Consider the following 19,055-nt stretch of genomic DNA (forward strand, 5'->3'; position numbering starts at 1 on the left):
ACACACACTTACACTACCACAAAGCATGTACACACACACACACACACACCACACACACACACACACACACACACACCACACAACACACACACACACAACACACACACACACACACACACAACACACACACACACACACACACATACACACACACATCACTAACTCATACTCACATACATAACAGTCAAAGAAACAAAACACACATTCTAACACATTCCTACACACACATGTAGTCAGTGATATAATGTAACAAAGCCTCTTTCTCTGTACATGTTGTAACTTGTGTGTGTCTGTTTTGTTTTAAGCAGAGTTTGCCTCAGAGAATGACCACAGGGACTTTGCAGGAGAGCTGGAAGTGTTGTGTAAACTGGGCCAACATCCCAACATCATCAACCTCATAGGAGCCTGTGAGAATAGGGGTGAGCACACCACCTACTGGCCATGCTGGGCAATGCTCTTTAATTGATACTATACTAAAGTATGGACATTGTAATCTCAAGGGAAGACTTTTAAAGTTACTGTATCTCTTTAGGTAATATTTAAATAAAATAAGTCTGTATCTTATATGATAGCTATAGATGTTGATAGTGATTTTAATATTTAAATTTGAAACTCAGTTACACTCATTTGTGTTAACGTATAGGCTTACTTTATATACATTTGGACCAAGCTCTGAGCATGAATTTCTATTTCCTAACCACTTCTGACAGTTTTGGGAAATAATTGAATTGCCTGTTTCTCTTTGTATAAAGATCTACGATTGATAACATAATTTGGGGAGGAAGTTAAGAGTGGAAAGTACATTACCGGAGATAAAAAAAAGAAAAGAAATCCTAATAAACCACCGTGTTTCACAACCCTAATGGTTCTCAAGTAGCCTTGACTTAGCATTGGTGGTTCTCAACTCTCTCTCTCTCTCTCTTCTCTCTCTTCGTCTCTCTCTCTCTCTCTCTCTCTCAATTCAATTCAATTCAATTCAAGGGGCTTTATTGGCATGGGAAACATGTGTTAACATTGCCAAAGCAAGTGAGGTAGATATTATACAAAAGTGAAATAAACAAATACAAATTAACAGTAAACATTACACATACAGAAGTTTCAAAACATAAAGACATTACAAATGTTATATTATATATATACAGTGTTGTAACAATGTACAAATGGATAAAGCACACAAGTTAAAATAAATAAGCATAAATATGGGTTGTATTTACAATGGTGTTTGTTCTTCACTGGTTGCCCTTTTCTTGTGGCAACAGGTCACAAATCTTGCTGCTGTGATTGGCACACTGTGGAATTTCTCCCAGTAGATATGGGAGTTTTATCAAAATTGGATTTGTTTTCAAATTCTTTGTGGATCTGTGTAATCTGAGGGAAATATGTCTTCTAATATGGTCATACATTGGGCAGGAGGTTAGGAAGTGCCAGCTCAGTTTCCACCTCATTTTGTGGGCAGTGTGCACATAGCCTGTCTTCTCTTGAGAGCCATGTCTGCCTACGGCGGCCTTTCTCAATAGCAAGGCTATGCTCACTGAGTCTGTACATAGTCAAAGCTTTCCTTAAGTTTGGGTCAGTCACAGTGTCAGGTATTCTGCCACTGTGTACTCTGTTTAGGGCCAAATAGCATTCTAGTTTGCTCTTTTTTTTGTTAATTCTTTCCAATGTGTCAAGTAATTATTCTTTTGTTTCTCATGATTTGGTTGGGTCTAATTGTGCTGTGGTCCTGGGGCTCTGTGGGGTGTGTTTGTGTTTGTGAACAGAGCCTAGGACCAGCTTGCTTAGGGGACTCTTTCTCCAAGTTCATCTCTCTGTAGGTGATGGCTTTGTTATGGAAGGTTTGGGAATCGCTTCCTTTTAGGTGGTTGTAGAATTTAACGGCTCTTTCTGGATTTTGATAATTAGTGGGTATCGGCCTAATTCTGTCTGCATGCATTATTTGGTGTTCTACGTTGTACACGGAGGATATTTTTGCAGAATTCTGCATGCAGAGTCTCAATTTGGTGTTTGTCCCATTTTGTGAAATCTTGGTTGGTGAGCGGACCCCAGACCTCACAACCATAAAGGGCAATGGGCTCTATGACTGATTCAAGTATTTTTAGCCAGATCCTAATTGGTATGTTGAAATTTATGTTCCTTTTGATGGAATAGAAGGCCCTTCTTGCCTTGTCTCTCAGATCGTTTACAGCTTTGTGGAAGTTACCTGTGGTGCTGATGTTTAGGCCGAGGTATGTATAGTTTTTTGTGTGCTCTAGGGCAACGGTGTCTAGATGGAATTTGTGGTCCTGGTGACTGGACTTTTTGGAAATCTCTCTCTTGGTCTCTCTCTCTCTCTCTCTCTCTCTCTATACAATTATGACGATTACAGCACAGAACTCGAATTCTATTTCTATGGATTACAGTATGATACTCAGTCAATGCCTTCCTGCCTTGAACATGATATTCTTACGGAGGCACAAATGGAACTGTTAGCGGGCATAGGTGTGTCTGTGATGGCCAATACAGCACGGCTTGGAACACTGCTCGTCCAATCAGCATCCAGGATCCAAACAACCAGTTTTATAATGACGATTACAGCACAGGATTAGAATAATATTTCTATGGATTACAGTATGATACTCCATTAATACCTTCCTACCTCTCCATGGCAAACCTTTATGCAAACGGTATCTCGCTAAACAACCTTCTCCATACAATGTACCAGGAAATCATAAACTTTCTTTACTTTCCCCTAACTGCCTCTCTCTACCTGTGTAGGGTACCTGTACATTGCTATTGAGTACGCCCCATACGGAAACCTGCTTGACTTCTTGCGTAAGAGCCGAGTCCTAGAGACAGACCCTGCCTTCGCCAAGGAGCACGGCACGGCCTCCACCCTCACCTCACAACAACTGCTGCAGTTCGCTGTCGACGTGGCTACTGGCATGCACTACCTTAGCGACAAACAGGTAGAGTATACACACAGGATACATAGTCGCGGGAAGTAGCGGTGCTGAGGGTGCTGCAGCACCCCCTGAAAAATCGGAATAAAAAAAATGTATTGGGGAAAAAAGGGGGAAAGAATTGTGTACTTGGCCTTTACAAGTCTTGTATTAGCGGAACAGTAAAAAAAAGTAGATTACCAAACTTGGATATAAACAACATAGAATTGGAACCCCCCCCCCGCAAACTACTTCCCGCGGCTGTGATTAATAAACATACGGTTGAAGTTTACATACACTTAGGTTGGAGTCATTAAAACTCGTTTTTCAACCACTCCACAAATTTCTTGTTAACAAACTATAGTTTTGGCATGTCGGTTAGGACATCTACTTTGTGCATGACACAAGTCATTTTTCCAACAATTGTTTACAAACAGATTATTTCATTTATAACTCCCTGTATCACAATTCCAGTGGGTCAGAAGTTAACATACACTAAGTTGACTGTGCCTTTAAACAACTTGTAAAATTCCAGATAATGATGTCATGGCTTTAGAAGCTTCTGATAGGCTAATTGACATCATTTGAGTCAATTGGAGGTGTACCTGTGGATGTATTTCAAGATCCTACATTCAAACTCAGTGCCTCTTTGCTGGACATCATGGGAAAATAAAAAGAAATCAGTCAAGACCTCAGAAAACAAGTCCTATATCGACATAACCTGAAAGGCCGCTCAGCAAGGAAGAAGCCACTGCTCCAAAACCGCCATAAAAAAGCCAGACTACTGCACATGGGGACAAAGATTGTACTTTTTGGAGAAATGTCCTCTGGTCTGATGAAACAAAAATAGAACTGTATGGCCATAATGATCATCGTTATGTTTGGAGGAAAAAGGGGGAGGCTTGCAAGACAAATAACACCATCCCAACCGTGAAGCACAGGGGTGGCAGCATCATGTTGTGGGGGTGCTTTGCTGCAGGAGGGACTGGTGTACTTCACAAAATAGATGGCTTCATGAGGTAGGAAAATGATGTGGATATATTGAAGCAACATCTCAAGACAATCAGTCAGGAAGTTAAAGCTTGGTCGCAAATGGGTCTTCCAAATGGACAATGACTCGAAGCATACTTCCAAAGTTGTGGCAAAATGGCTTAAGAACAACAAAGTCAAGGTATTGGAGATACCACAAAGCCCTGACCTCAATCCTGTAGGAAATGTGTGGGTAGAGCTGAAAGAGCGTGTGCGAGCAATGAGGCCTACAAACCTGACTCAGTTACACCAGCTCAGTCAGGAGGAATGGGCCACAATTCACCCAACTTATTGTGGGAAGCTTGTGGAAGGCTACCTGAAACGTTTGATCCAAGTTAAACAATTTAAAGGCAGTGCTTCCAAATACTAATTGAGTGTATGTAAACTTCTGACCCACTGGGAATGTCATGAAAGAAATAAAAGCTGAAATAAATCATTCTCTCTACTAATATTCTAACATTTAAAATAAAATAAAGTGGTTATCCTAACTGACCTAAGACAGGGAACTTTTACTTGGATTAAATGTCAGGAATTGTGAAAAACTGAGTTTAAATGTATTTGGCTAAGGTGTATGTAAACTTCTGACTTCAACTGTATGCCTGTGAACTCTAAGTTTCGTCCTTGAGTTGGGAGGGTGGTTGCCAATTCTATGTTGTTTATATCCAAGTTTGGTAGTATCCATTTTTTTTTTTTTTTTTTACATCAATGCTATTCAATACACAAATGATGATTGATAAATATGACAGGGAATCTACAGGAACCTACATCAATGTAGATTTCTTCCCAGCATAAATTCATATGATATTCCCAGATGTGAGCTTCATGTTTTCACCCTCCCCTCTCTCTCTTCTCCTCTCTCCCTCTCTAGTTCATCCACAGAGACCTGGCAGCGAGGAACGTTTTAGTGGGAGACAACCTAGTGGCCAAGATAGCAGACTTCGGTCTGTCCCGAGGGGAGGAGGTTTACGTCAAAAAGACCATGGTGGGAGCTCAGTCACATACAGCACAGCGTATTAAGGAACAATCGCTAGGATTCTAGTTTGTATCATCATTGGTCAGCCAACATCAAATAGAACATTCTGAAGAGAATGTGAAAATGTTGCACGGTGTCTCACACAATAGCACTACATACACTCCCCTCTGTATGCGTTTGGACACAGAAGCTACATTTTTATAGTTGGCTAATTACTCCAGCATTTTGGATTTGAGATTAAATGTTTAATATGAGCCGACGGTACAGAACATCACTTTTTATTTGAGTGTATTTTCATGCATATCTGTTTTACCATTTAGAAATTAAATCACTTTATGTATCTAGTCCCCCCTTTTGAAGTCCTATTTGGACAAATTCACTTATAGTGTATTCAAGTAGTCAAAAGTTTAGTATTTGGTCCTATATTCCTAGCACACAATGACTACATCAAGCTTGTGACTCTAAAAACTAGTTGGATGCATTTCCAGTTTGTTTTGGTTGGGTTTTGGGTTATGTTTTGCCTAAAAAATAACTGAATGGTGAATGATGACTGGAGTAAGTGAGTGGATAGAGATAGATAGAACACTTCTAAATTAATCCTGACAATGCCATGATTAAGAAACAGAATTAATGAATAATGATGAGTGAGAAGATTACAGAGGCTACAACAAAACATTGATTATTGATATATTGGGGGGTTGATCCTTGTGCCTCTAACTTTCTCACTTGCCATGACTCACAATTCAGCCATGATTATCCATAACCATGGTAGCATCCACATGAATGTACAAATCTTCAGAAACATCTTCTATTCTTACTTACTATCAAATAGACTCCAAAATGACACATTATTCACCATTTTGTTGCCATTTGATCAAATATAATCCGAAACCCAACCAAAACAAACTGCAAATGTATCCAATGAGTTTGTGGAGTCACAAGCTTGATGTAGTCATTGAGTGCAAAAAATATGGGACCAAATACTAAACCTTTTGAAAAAGTTTGCTGGAGTATAGAGCCAAATGTAAAATTTTTGCTTTACTGTCCAAATACTGTACATATTGAGGGGAGAGTATGTCAGAAATGGGAAATAAGACTCACGTAAAAGTATCAACTGAAGAGGGCAGTAGTGTTTGACATGGCAGCAAGTTACCTTACAAGACCAATGTTCCCTTACAACTAGTAATAAGAAGAGAGAAGCACAGGACTTGACCCTTATAATTCTGTACCAGACATACTGTCAGTTAAAACCAAATTTTACAACTGAATTATACCACGTTTTCTAATGGGATGTCTTGGCTTTTTCCTCTTTGTGTTGCAGGGGAGGTTGCCAGTGCGTTGGATGGCGATAGAGTCCCTAAACTACAGTGTGTACACCACCAAGAGTGACGTGTGAGTATCTGACTGGGAAACGTATATTCAACTATACTGAACAAAAATATAAACGCAACATGTAAAGTGTTGGTCCCATGTTTCATGAGCTGAAAGAAAAGATCCCAGAAATGTTCCATACGCACAAAAAACGTATTTCTCTCAAATGTTGTGCACAACATTTGATTACATCCCTGTTGGTGAGCATTTCTCCTTTCTCAAAATAATCCATCCACCTGACAGGTGTGGCATATAAAGAAGCTGATTAAACAGCATGATCAATACACAGGTGCATCTTGTGTTGGGAACAATAAAAGGCCACTCTAAAATGTGCAGTTTTGTCACACAACACAATGCTACAGATGTGTCAAGTGTTTAGGGAGCGTGCAATTGGTATGCTGACAGCAGGAATGTCCACCAGAGGTATTGCCAGATCATTTAATGTTCGTTTCTCTACCATAAGCCGCCTACAACGTTTTAGAAAATTTAGCAGTACATCCAACCAACCAACCTCACACCACAAACCATGTGTAACTACACCAGCCCAGGACCTCCACATCCAGCTTCTTCACCTGCGGGATTATCTGAGACCAGCCACCCGTACAAACTGTCAGAAACCGTCTCAGGGAAGCTCATCTGCGTGCTCCTCGTTCTCACCAGGGTCTTGACCTGACTGCAGTTTGGCTTCGTAACCGACTTCAGTGGGTAAATGTTCACATTATATAGCCACTGACACGCTGGAGAAGTATGCTCTTCACGGATGAATCCAGGCTTCAATTGTACCGTTTTAGATGGCAGACAGCGTGCGTGGCGTCATGTGTGCGAGTGGTTTGCTCATGTCAACGTTGTGAACAGAGTGCCCCATGTTGGCAGTGGGGTTATGGTATGGGCAGGCATAAGCTATGGACAATGAACACAATTGCATACATTTCACCCATTGAGCATGTTTGGGATGCTCTGGATCGACGTGTACGACAGCATGTTCCAATTCCAGCCAATATCCAGAAACTTTGCACAGCCATTGAAGAGGAGTGGGACAACATTCCACAGGCCACAATCAACTGATCAACTCTATGTGAGGTGGTCACACCAGATACTGACTGGTTTTCTGATCCATGCCCCTACCTTTAAAAAAAAGGTTATCTGTGACCAACAGATGCATATCTGTATTCCCAGTCATGTGAAATCCATAGATGAATGTATTTCAATTGACTGATTTCCTTATATGAACTGTAACTCAGTAAAATCTTTAAAATTGTTGCATGTTGCGTTTATATTTTTGTTCAGTATAGAACAAATCTTTAATTTATCTTAGACACTTATGCCATGTCTTACACAGCTTCCAGTAAGGGCTAGAAGATAATACAATGCCAGCAGTCACATAATTTTGCTCTCTCTCTCTACCCGGCTGTCCAAAACAACAAATCATGTTCCCCTCCTTCCTCCTCCCCCCTAGTTGATGGTGAACTGCTAATTTAGTGCAGAGGAACTGATAACAGAACCCAGGAAGCCTAGAGGCATGGCCGGCCCACTCATTAGGCAGGATTAGGATTAGTCTTTTTAGGTGATTGCTGATACCACCCTGTGATAAGCAGTGCCCACTTTGTCAAAAGGCAGTGGCGCAAAATATTTTGCTTGTCCATTCCCAGCTCTCCTCTCCAGGGTGGAGCTCTACCAAACGTTCTGTCAAATAAAAAATCCTCTAACAGAAATCATGTAGCAGATCTAGGATGTGATAGAAAGAGTATGTGGCCTTTTCTGTAGTCTACAGGCTGGCGTTAAAATGTATGACAATGTAATGAGACGGACACTTTTGACATCATGCGGGTTTCTCCGATCAAATAGCCTAACCTAAAATGGCGCCCAATAAAATACAAAATGTGCTGTCATGTTAACAAACAACATATCCTAAAACCAGGACTGGTCAAAGTCAAATGAACAACATGGAATGGACAGTTACAACTGTTGTCAATGAGTTTCACCCCATTGTCATGATTAGTTGTTTCAAGTTTGTACCTGTACATTTTGGACAAGCTGAGACAAGCGAAAAAGAAAATAGTCCTACTTTTTGCATTTCCTTCTATGTAAACACATTGCAAATGGGCTCACGATAACTCCTGATTAAAAGTTGGGTAGCTGATATCCAGAGCTTAAATAACCACATTGATTAGTCACAGGAATAAGGACTAACAAAGCCAATGCAACAGCTTGTTTTACAAATGGTGGGCCTACCACACGGATGGGCCTTCATAACATTTCATAGTGAGCGACATGGTAGGCTACACCACAGTAAGCACGAGTCAATATCTTTTTTTTGTGTTATACAAATGTTTGGCCTACCACATAGATGGGTATTCATAAAATGTTATTTCCGGCAACACTGTAAGCACGGACCAACACTGACGCTTTTTGGATGTCTTTTTTTTGGTGCAGTCCTGACCGGCCTTGATTTCTACATCCACGGTCGTTGGTTTTTGGTCTGGTCCGTACCAAATCTGAACCAATCATAGACGTTTATCTTTGGTTCAGATTCTTTCCGGTCTGGACCAGCCTTGATTTGGCCCAAACATAGATGTCTGTCAATGACGTATTTTCAACTTTCATTCAGAATCAAAAAGGAACCTGATTTCAATGTCCGGAAAATACACATTTTCAACATCTGGAAAATACGTATTTTCTACTTTCATTCAGAACTTAAAATGAACCTAACTTCATTGTCTGGAAAATACGTATTTTAGACGTCTTTGACTTAATTTTGCTTACTGGGACTATTTTAGTTTTGCAGGGGCACATTTGTTGGTCTTGCCTAGGGTGGCACAATGGCAAGGACCGGCCCTGCCAAGAGGAACATAGAGCCAGTGGACGGCCACACTACCACATAGAGCCTGTCAAACAGACTATTTATACCCGGTTCAGAATTGACTGGAAGGCCCTAGGACAGCTACAGGAAGTGGAAAGAACGAGGCTGGTTAGGTTAGCAAAGAAGAGAGACGTTTCTGTAGTAAACAAGTTGTTAACAAGCTAGCTACAGCACTAAGTGTGTGTGTATGTGTGTGTGTAGAGCCTTGTTTTGACTAGAGCAAAGGCACTCATTTTGTGACACACGACAGAATATAAAAAAAGATAACCAGACCGCTACGCTGTGTTTATGTTCTAGAGAAAGGTAGAGCGAGAGAGAGAGAGCAAGCGATAGAGGGAGAGCAGGAGAGATTGTTTACCTCAAGCTGAGTCAATGGGTTCATCATTGTATTTGTACAGAATGACTGACAGTTAACTGATTAACTTGCAGTGAGTTGGCTACATTATCTTGTTAGTTGACAATCACAGAGTCAGATGGTGGCTCTGTACAGATAGTGAAGAGTACTTGTTGTTTCTCTCTCTGCTTTTTACAGTTGTGAGGCTGCTATAAAGTCATCTGATTCTCCTGTAATAAGACACGAGGATGTGTTTACATGTCGTGCTATTACAAAATTATTCGGTATCAGTCAATTGCATTCACAAGCTAATGTAAAAATATGTAATTAACATATATAAATAATTGAATTACAAGGCCACTAACTGTTCAATATCACTTAGATCTTCCTCATTCTCTTCCTATATTTTCCCTCTTTCTCTTTCCTCTCCCTCTTTCTTTTTCTCAGGTGGTCTTTCGGTGTACTTCTATGGGAGATAGTGAGTTTAGGTAAGTTGACGTATAGTGATGCTGTGCGAATGTTATACATATTATTAAATGAGGAACAGTAATAGCCCATATTCCTGGCAATGTGGGTTGTCACAGAGAGAAAATATATAACCAGTTCCCCCACAGCTTTCACACCAGAGAGAGAGAGAGAGGGAAGGTTCCCCAGCTGAGAGTTAACAGAGTAGGCATGCACAGAGAGTCAGCAGAACATCCCCCCCCCCTCACTCTGGGAAATATACTGTATCACATGAAGGGAAATATTTACTTTGCATGCCCGCCTGATGATGATGATGATGATGATGATGACAATCATGACCATGACAAAGAATTACGAAGACAAAGATGAGTCAATCAACTCCTTTCTCTGTGTCATTGTATCAACGTAAAAGTGACCCGCTCCCCCTCTCCTCTCTTTGTGTATCAGGTGGTACTCCCTACTGTGGGATGACCTGTGCTGAGCTCTATGAGAAACTCCCTCAGAGCTACAGGATGGAGCAGCCCAGGAACTGTGACGACGAAGTGTAAGTGATGACCTGTGCTTGGACCTGTGTGTTTGTGTGTGCATACATGCGTCTGTGTGTGTGTGTGAGAGAGAGGGAGGGAGGGGGTGTGTATATGTGTATACTGTATGCGTGCACCGTTATAGCTGGTTCATTGGTTATTTTTTCCCAGGTATGAGTTAATGAGGCAGTGCTGGAGAGACCGGCCGCATGAGAGACCTCCTTTCTCTCAGATCTCTGTACAGCTCAACAGGATGCAGGAGGCCAGGAAGGTAAGGAGACATTCACCTACAGTTTCACTTAGGACTCATCTTTTCACTAAGCTAGCAATTCCCTGATCTATCCCATAGGGCACAGAGGTAACCTGGTTCCAGACCTGTTTGTGTTGTCGTTCAGGAGTTGGCTGAGAGGGTCCTAGTTAGATAGAATTCCTCTTCAAATTGCATTCCTCACCCTAGTTCTCTAAATCATTCTAGAGTCGTGGCCAAAAGTTTTGAGAATGACACAAATATTAATTTTCACAAAGTCTGCTGCCTCAGTTTGTTTGATGGCAATTTGCATATACTCCAGAATGTTATGAAGAGTGATCAGATGAATTGCAATTAATTGCAAAGTCCCTCTTTGCCATGCAAATTAACTGAATCCCCACAAAAACATTTCCACTGCATTTCAGCCCTGCCACAAAAGGACCATCTGACATCATGTCAGTGATTCTCTCGCTTACACAGATGTGAGTGTTGACGAGGACAAGGCTGGAGATCACTCTGTTATGCTGATTGAGTTCGAATAACAGACTGGAAGCTTCAAAAGGAGGGTGGTGCTTGGAATCATTGTTCTTCCTCTGTCAACCATGGTTACCTGCAAGGAAACACGTGCCGTCATCATTGCTTTGCCCCAAAAGGGCTTCACAGGCAAGGATATTGCTGCCAGTAAGATTGCACCTAAATCAACCATTTATCAGATCATCAAGAACTTCAAGGAGAGCGGTTAAATTGTTGTGAAGAAGGCTTCAGGGCGCCCAAGAAAGTCCAGCAAGCGCCAGGACCGTCTCCTAAAGTTGATTGAGCTGCGTGATCGGGGCACCACCAGTACAGAGCTTGCTCAGGAATGGCAGCAGGCAGGTGTGAGTGCATCTTCATGCACAGTGAGGCGAAGACTTTTGGAGGATGGCCTGGTGTCAGGAAGGGCAGCAAAGAAGCCACTTCTCTACAGGAAAAACATTAGGGACAGACTGATATTCTGCAAAAGGTACAGGGATTGGACTGCTGAGGACTGGGGTAAAGTCATTTTCTCTGATGAATCCCCTTTCCGAGTGTTTGGGGCATCCGGAAAAAAGGTTGTCCGGAGCAGACAAGGTGAGCGCTACCATCAATCCTGTGTCATGCCAACAGTAAAGCATCCTGAGACCATTCATGTGTGGGGTTGCTTCTCAGCCAAGGGAGTGGGCTCACTCACAATTTTGCCTAAGAACACAGCCATGAATAAAGAATGGTACCAACACATCCTCCGAGAACAACTTCCCCCAACCACCCAGGAACAGTTTGGTGATGAACAATGCCTTTTCCAGCATGATGGAGATCCTTGCCATAAGGCAAAAGTGGCTCGGGGAACAAAACATCGATATTTTGGGTCCATGGCCAGGAACCTCCCCAGACCTTAATCCCATTGAGAACTTGTGGTCAATCCTCAAGAGGCGGGTGGACAAACAAAAACTCACAAATTCTGACAACTCCAAGCATTGATTATGCAAGAATGGGCTGCCATCAGTCAGGATGTGGCTCAGAAGTTAATTGACAGCATGCCAGGGCGGATTGCAGAGGTCTTGAAAAAGAAGGGTCAACACTGCAAATATTGACTCTTTGCATCAAATTCATGTAATTGTCAATAAAAGCCTTTGACAATTATGAAATGCTTGTAATTATACTTCAGTATTACATTGTAATATCTGACAAAAATAACTAAAGACACTGAAGCAGCAGACTTTGTGAAAATGTATATTTGTGTCATTCTCCAATCTTTTGGCCACGACTGTACACAATTAGAAAAAAAGATGTTATCTAAAACCTTAAAGGGTTATTTGGCTGTTCCCACTAGAGAACCCTTTGAAGAACTAGTTTTGGTTCGAGGTAAAAACCCTTTTGGTTCGAGGTAGAACCCTTTTCGGTTCCATGTACTGCAGAGCCCTTTCCACAGAGGGTTCTACCTGAAACCAAAAAAGGTTCTACCTGGAACCAAAAATGGTTATCCTTCGGGGACAACTGAAGAACCCTTTTGGAACACTTTCTTCTACGAGTGTACTATCTAACTACCATCATTTCTCTTAACCTCCCTCCCCAGGCCTACGTGAACATGGCGCTCTTCGAGAACTTCACCTACGCCGGGATAGACGCCACGGCCGAGGAGGCCTGACTACCAGCCCCCACAGCCCCCAGCAGGTCACGTAGCCCACGGGAGAGGCCCCGAGGCTCAGCCCTGCGTTACTGCCGCCCCCCTGCTGCAGCCCAACGTGGGGACCGATGGAGTAGCAGACAGTCCACCTGGACCACAAGGGTATAGAGGGAAGACTGTGAAAGGACACTGTGGAGGTCTTATGGGGGCTGGGAAGGGAGATGTGGAACTGGACACTGCAGTCCTTTCTGAAGGAAAGTACAGAAGAATAAGGGGCTGCATGACGTGCTTAACAACCCTGCCAGGTAGGTTGGCGGGTGGGGCTGAGGGTTGCCTTTGGGCGTGTTTGGGAGATGTGACACTAGACTTGGGACACGTTGCGGTCCTTGTTTGAAGGACAGGATGGACAAGGAAGATGCTCCATGACATGATACTACACTGCCGGAGTCACATGCTATTACACTGCCAGAGTCTGATGGGTGCTCGATGAACTTTCAGCCCTTCATCCAAACGGAGAGAGGACTTTTTTTGCGGACATATGCTCACACGTGTAGTTAGCTGTCCATTCTGAGATGGATTGAGATGGATCCGACTGGGGGGGAAAAAAACTATGTAGCACGTGTCTATTCACTTATTTCTTGTTTTGTTGTAGGGGAGAGTGGGGTAAGTTGAGCAATTTTTTACATTCATCATCACTCCGTTAAGGGAAATATAGTATCTTTCCATCAACGATATTTACATATATTTCAGGATGTTGTGTATCCCTGGAAATAATAAATATGCATGTAAACATTAGTTTTGAAAACATAGCGTGACCAAAAAAAGTGATCTCTTGGTGCCACTTACCTCTGTACTGAATTAACTATTACCACTACGTTTAAAAAATATAATCGTAAGCATATTTTAACACAGGCTTAACACCTAACAAACACTTTTGACACTTTTAACATAGGCCCTGTCGCTACCTCATATCCCAGTGATAATGCCATGCATTATGCCTGGAAAGAAAACACTTGAATTTGCTCAACTTGCCATTGGCTCAACTTAACCCAAGGCAAACATTTTGACTATATTAGCCCACACAGCTACAAGGATGCACTTTCATGCTAGGTTTAGGCCCTCATATTGAAGCTCCTGTAGGGCGGTGCACAATTGGCCCAGTGTCGTCGGGGTTATGGTTTCGTCGGGGTAGGCCGTCATTGTAAATAAGAATTTGTTCTTAACTGGCTTACCTAGTTTAAATAAAGGTTAAATAAAAAAATAAAAAAAATATAGAAACCCCAACTGATGCTTAGAACAATCTTAAAATGATCTACTTTTGTTTAGATAAAAGCATCATGAAATCTCTAACACAATAAATGTATTTGACTTGGTGAAAATCTGTTTTTTGGACCTAGCTTGTTTATCATTTTTTTCCCCCATGTGGTTTCTTCCTTCACAGACTCCATGAAATGATGACCTCTTCCTAAATATTAGGTCAAATTATGAATGTTGTGTATTGTTTCCTAGAAACAAGGGTGGCTCAGCTTACCCATTTGGCTCAACTTACCCCACTCTCCCCTATATCGTTTGCATTACATAAGAATGTACCTACTGTACTGTATTTGTTCCTTAACGTGTCCTTATAGAATATATCATCCTCTCGTAAAAGTGTAGTATCAATCTTATATACAGACCATTTGTTTACCTTTGTGACATACTGTATGCTACCTGTATCCCTTTGGATGGTGTATCTACTGTATCTACGACTCTGTGAGAAAAAGTTTTGTTTTTAGTTTTCTTAAATAAAACCTCTCAGTGGTGACTGACTGGACTGAGGCACATAAATAACTTGAGCTTTGAATCGAAAGTAGTACATTTTACTCTTTCATTTATCCCCCCTGTTGGATCTAACCTAGCATCGCCGGGAACCCGGTTTTGTGACAACGACGTGATTTTTGGAGGTATGGCAATGCGAGACTAGATCTAACCCATCAACAACGCCCCTATTGCCACTGTTTCTCAGAGTCCTAGAGTAAGGGAGAATAAAGTGTTGTTTTTACTCATGGTGGAGAGTGGGGGCACACTATTGGCTTACTATTGTCCCTCTGAATGTCAGCGTCTTTGGTGTCAGGCCTAAACCGCAGCCCAGGCTCTGACCGGGGAGGCCTGAGGTTGACAGGGCCCTGGCCTCTTCCCTGGTGCACAGAGCTGATCTTTTAGGACAAACACCCACACCGACACACACACACCGACACACACACACACACCGACACACACACACACACACACACACCGGACACACCACACACCACACCAACACACGACCACACACACACACCAACACACACACACACACACACACACACACACACACACACACACACACACACACACACACACACACACACACACACACACAGGGCCTGGCCTCTTCCCTGCTGCAGGGAGCTGATCTGTCATTGGATTTCCTCCTGCTGACAGGCAAAGCACTGAGGACTGACTCGCAGGGCCCCGCTGAGTTGAGCTTCCTGACAGCAGAACACATACACACATACCGTAGACGGTCACACACACACAGGCACACACAGACGAATATATACACACACACATGTTTGTTTTAACAAACAATTGATTCCCATTCAAACCTCACCTTAACCCTGAACCTAACTCCTAACCCTTAACCCTAACAGTGAATGTGCTTAAAGATGGCGACTCCCATGTACTTACCACAAATGCCTAGTTTGCTAAGTTCGCCATATTCTACATTGCTCTCCATTAGCACAGTATACATTATCTAAATTATAGCTCCAAGATGGAGTCAGTAAAAAAAAAAATGAAAAAGTAGATTGTGCTGATTTACTGGCACATTGAACCAGAGCATTGTAGTTGAACTCTGTGGGTAGTGCTAAAACGATGACATCATATCTGAATTCCTCCATCTTTCTGTACCTTTGCCATTCTAACCCTAACTGTAACCCTAAAATAGCCTTTTTCCTTGTAGGGACCTTCAAAATGTCACCACGAATTTGCCTTGTTTTACTGTCCTTAGGACTTCTGTCCCCACAAGGATAGTCAAACCAAAAACACTATAACATAAACTGGACCTAAGAGACAGTGCACACAGGAGAAACGCACAGCTGTATCCTGCTATCTACACAGATGCCCCTTTCAAACGATTTAAGATTTCAGCCCTTCTACCAGGAAATAGGAACTGAATAAGGATGCAACTTCTATAGAAGCACCTCTGTCTATCATCGCTGTCTGCGCTCCTCTTTGAGGCAATGCTCCAGCAGACCTAGCTGTCTCGGGATCAACTGACCAATAGACTAGTTGGAAGAGATAGTTGCTAAATTGTGGTCACAATGTGTTGACACAGTACCTTCAGAACGTATTCACACCCCTTTACTTTTCCCACATTTTGTTATCTTACAGCCTGAATTTGAAATGGATTACATAGGGATTTTGTGTCACTGGCCTACACACAATACCCCATAATGTCAAAGTGGAATTATGTTTTTAGAAATGTTTACAAATGAATAAAAAATGAAAAGTTGAAATGTCTTGAGTCAGTAAGTATTCAACCTGTCTGTTAAGGCAAGCCTAAATAAGTTCAGGGGTAAAAATGTGCTTAAGAAGTCACATAATATGTTGCATGGACTCACTTTGTGTGCAATAATAGTGTTTAACATGATTTTGGAATGACTTCCTCATCTCTGTACCGCACACATACAATTATCTGTAAGGTCCCTCAGTTAAGCAGTGAATTTCAAACACAAGCTGTGTTCGAATACCCATGCTAACATACTGTATACTACATACAGAATGAGAATATACTACATACTATATACTATTAGTTCATTTTAGTATACTGTAAACGAACGGTATCCTTTCAGTTGAGCGTACTAGCGCTACGTCTGTCTTCCAGAAGTTGATGCTGTTGCAATGCAACCTCTTGCTAGCATGACAAATTACTAGCTAGACATTTTACAACTTTGGGTATGTTTCGTAAATTCAATCTGGAGTGCCAGAGTGCGCTCTGGGCGTTTGTAAATTCAGAGCGTTTCGCTCTCGGAGTATTCCGAGCTCACACTGGCCGCTCTGGCCGAGTTGTAGGACCTCACAAAGGCGGTCAAGCACCCAAGCTAACTGGCTAATGTTGGCTAGCGAGAGAACACCTCAGACTGACCATTTTACTCGCCCTAGCATAGCTGGTTAGGCTGTTTTCATGTTATCAAGAGCGTTGGGGACTGTAACTGAGCTGTTGGCAACCATTTAATTATGCTTTTTTACTGACACCGGCCATATTCAACAGGTGTTGAGCGTGCATAAATTCAGCAGTTATTCTGCGCTCTGGCGCACTCAGACAAAAGTGCTTTGAAACCGGACTAGATAGCCAAAGTGAATTCGATATATTAGTAGCCAACAAATTGTCAGCCAGCATGACATGTAACGTAACTTATTTGAAAAGTCATTACTTTATTACATTGCTCAACATTTTCTTAACATTTGTCATAATTAGTTAGCAATGAATTTGTATCCACTCTCGTCGGACTTCGGCTGTATATTTTCCACCATTTTCTTCAAATCTGAAAATGTTATGAAGCCATGCCCATATTCGTAACAATTGCATTATGGGCCTAACTGTCCACTGCTTGTATACTTTGTATTTAGGCGAATGTAGTACGACATCCGGGAACTTTTGGCATACTAACTATATCCATACTAGGACCAACAAGCATACTACATACTCAATTTACTTCACAAATAGTAGGCTTAGTGCGGTTAGTATGAGTATTCGAACACAGGAACAGATTCAACCACAAAGACCAGGGAGGTTTTCCAAATCCTTGCAAATAAGGGCAGCTATTGGTAGATAAACAAAAAAACAAAAAAAGACATTGAATATCCCTTTGAGCATGGTGAAATTATTAATTACACATTGGATGGTGTATCAGTACACCCAGTCACTACAAAGATACATACCTCCTTCCTAACTCAGTTCCTGCTCAGGGATTTCACCATGAAGCCAATGGTGACATTAAAATAGTCACAGAGTTTAATGGCTGTGATAGGAGAAAACTGAGGATGGCTCAACAACACTGTAGATACTCCACAATACTAACCTAAATGACCGAGTGAAAAGAAGGAAGCCTGTACAGAATAAAAATAGTTTAAAAAAACATGCATCCTGTTTGCAACAAGGCAGTAAAGTAATAATGAAAAAAATGTGGCAAACCAATTCACTTTTTGGCCTGAATACAAAGTTTTTTGTTTGGGGAAAATCCAATACAACACATTACTAAGTAACACTTTCCATGTTTTCAAGCGTATTGGTGGCTGCATCATGTTATCGGTACGCTTGTAATCATTAAGGACTGGGGAGTTTTTCAGGATAAAAAAGAAATGGAATGGAGCTAAGCACAGGCAAAATCCAAGAGGTAAACCTTTTCACCAGACACCGGAGTTGCTTACAAGTAGTCAGTGAATGTTCCTGAGTGGCCAAGTTAACATTTGATTTAAATCTACTTAAAAATCTATCGCAAGACCTGAAAATGGTTGTCTAGCAATGATCAACAACTAATTTGACAGAGCTTGAAACATTTTGAAAATAATAATGTGTGGAAAGCTCTTAGACACTTACAGAGAAAGACTTACAGCTGTAATCGGTGCCAAAGGTGCTTCTACAAAGTATTGACTCAGGGGTGTGAATACTTATGTGAATTAGATATTTCTGTATTTCATTTTCAATACATTTGCACACACTTCTAAAAACATATTTTCACTTCGTCATTATGGTGTATTGTGTGTAGATGGGTGAGAAAAAAAATAATTTGACCCATTTTGAATTCATGCTGTAACACAACAAAATGTGAATAAGTCACGGGGTATGAATACTTTCTGAAGGCTGTATGTGTCATATAACTGACTTTTTCTGCAGACTCTGAATAAAGGATGACATGTTCAAAGATTTCCATTTGATCTTAGATTTTTGGTGAGAGAGTTTAGAGTAGCCATAATGGCTTATAGTGTAAGAGAGGTATGTATTGAGTGTGTGAAAATATCAACTAAGTTTACAATGTGTGTCAGAGGCCAACCTCTCTTTCACCCCCATCTGGACGCCTGACTGGCTCAATCCACACAACACACACTTCCTGTAGCATGAGGACCTGTCAGATAGGGCCTCCCCTCATTACTAACCCCCAGACCACAAT

General features: G+C 41.6%; 1 protein-coding gene across 4 annotated transcripts in view; it reads left to right on the top strand.

The window, feature by feature from the left end:
- The window catches only part of LOC111971385 (tyrosine-protein kinase receptor Tie-1), a 29,375-nt gene extending 14,706 nt beyond the window's left edge, over positions 1-14,669 (top strand). For 2 of the 4 annotated variants that reach the window (XM_023998134.2, XM_023998136.2), the window contains 8 exons: positions 309-419; positions 2,755-2,945; positions 4,816-4,929; positions 6,242-6,312; positions 9,933-9,973; positions 10,398-10,494; positions 10,646-10,745; positions 12,811-14,669. In XM_023998134.2, the coding sequence (XP_023853902.1) occupies positions 309-419; positions 2,755-2,945; positions 4,816-4,929; positions 6,242-6,312; positions 9,933-9,973; positions 10,398-10,494; positions 10,646-10,745; positions 12,811-12,882 (797 nt within the window). In that variant the 3' untranslated portion in view covers positions 12,883-14,669. Of the gene's footprint in view, positions 1-305; positions 420-2,754; positions 2,946-4,815; positions 4,930-6,241; positions 6,313-9,932; positions 9,974-10,397; positions 10,495-10,645; positions 10,746-12,810 lie in introns of all 4 variants that reach the window. The other 2 variants (XM_023998133.2, XM_023998135.2) reach the window with 1 other exon arrangement.
- Positions 14,670-19,055: the final 4,386 nt, after the last annotated feature.

This window comes from Salvelinus sp. IW2-2015, linkage group LG13, assembly GCF_002910315.2.
Source record: "Salvelinus sp. IW2-2015 linkage group LG13, ASM291031v2, whole genome shotgun sequence".
Taxonomy (NCBI): domain Eukaryota; kingdom Metazoa; phylum Chordata; class Actinopteri; order Salmoniformes; family Salmonidae; genus Salvelinus; species Salvelinus sp. IW2-2015.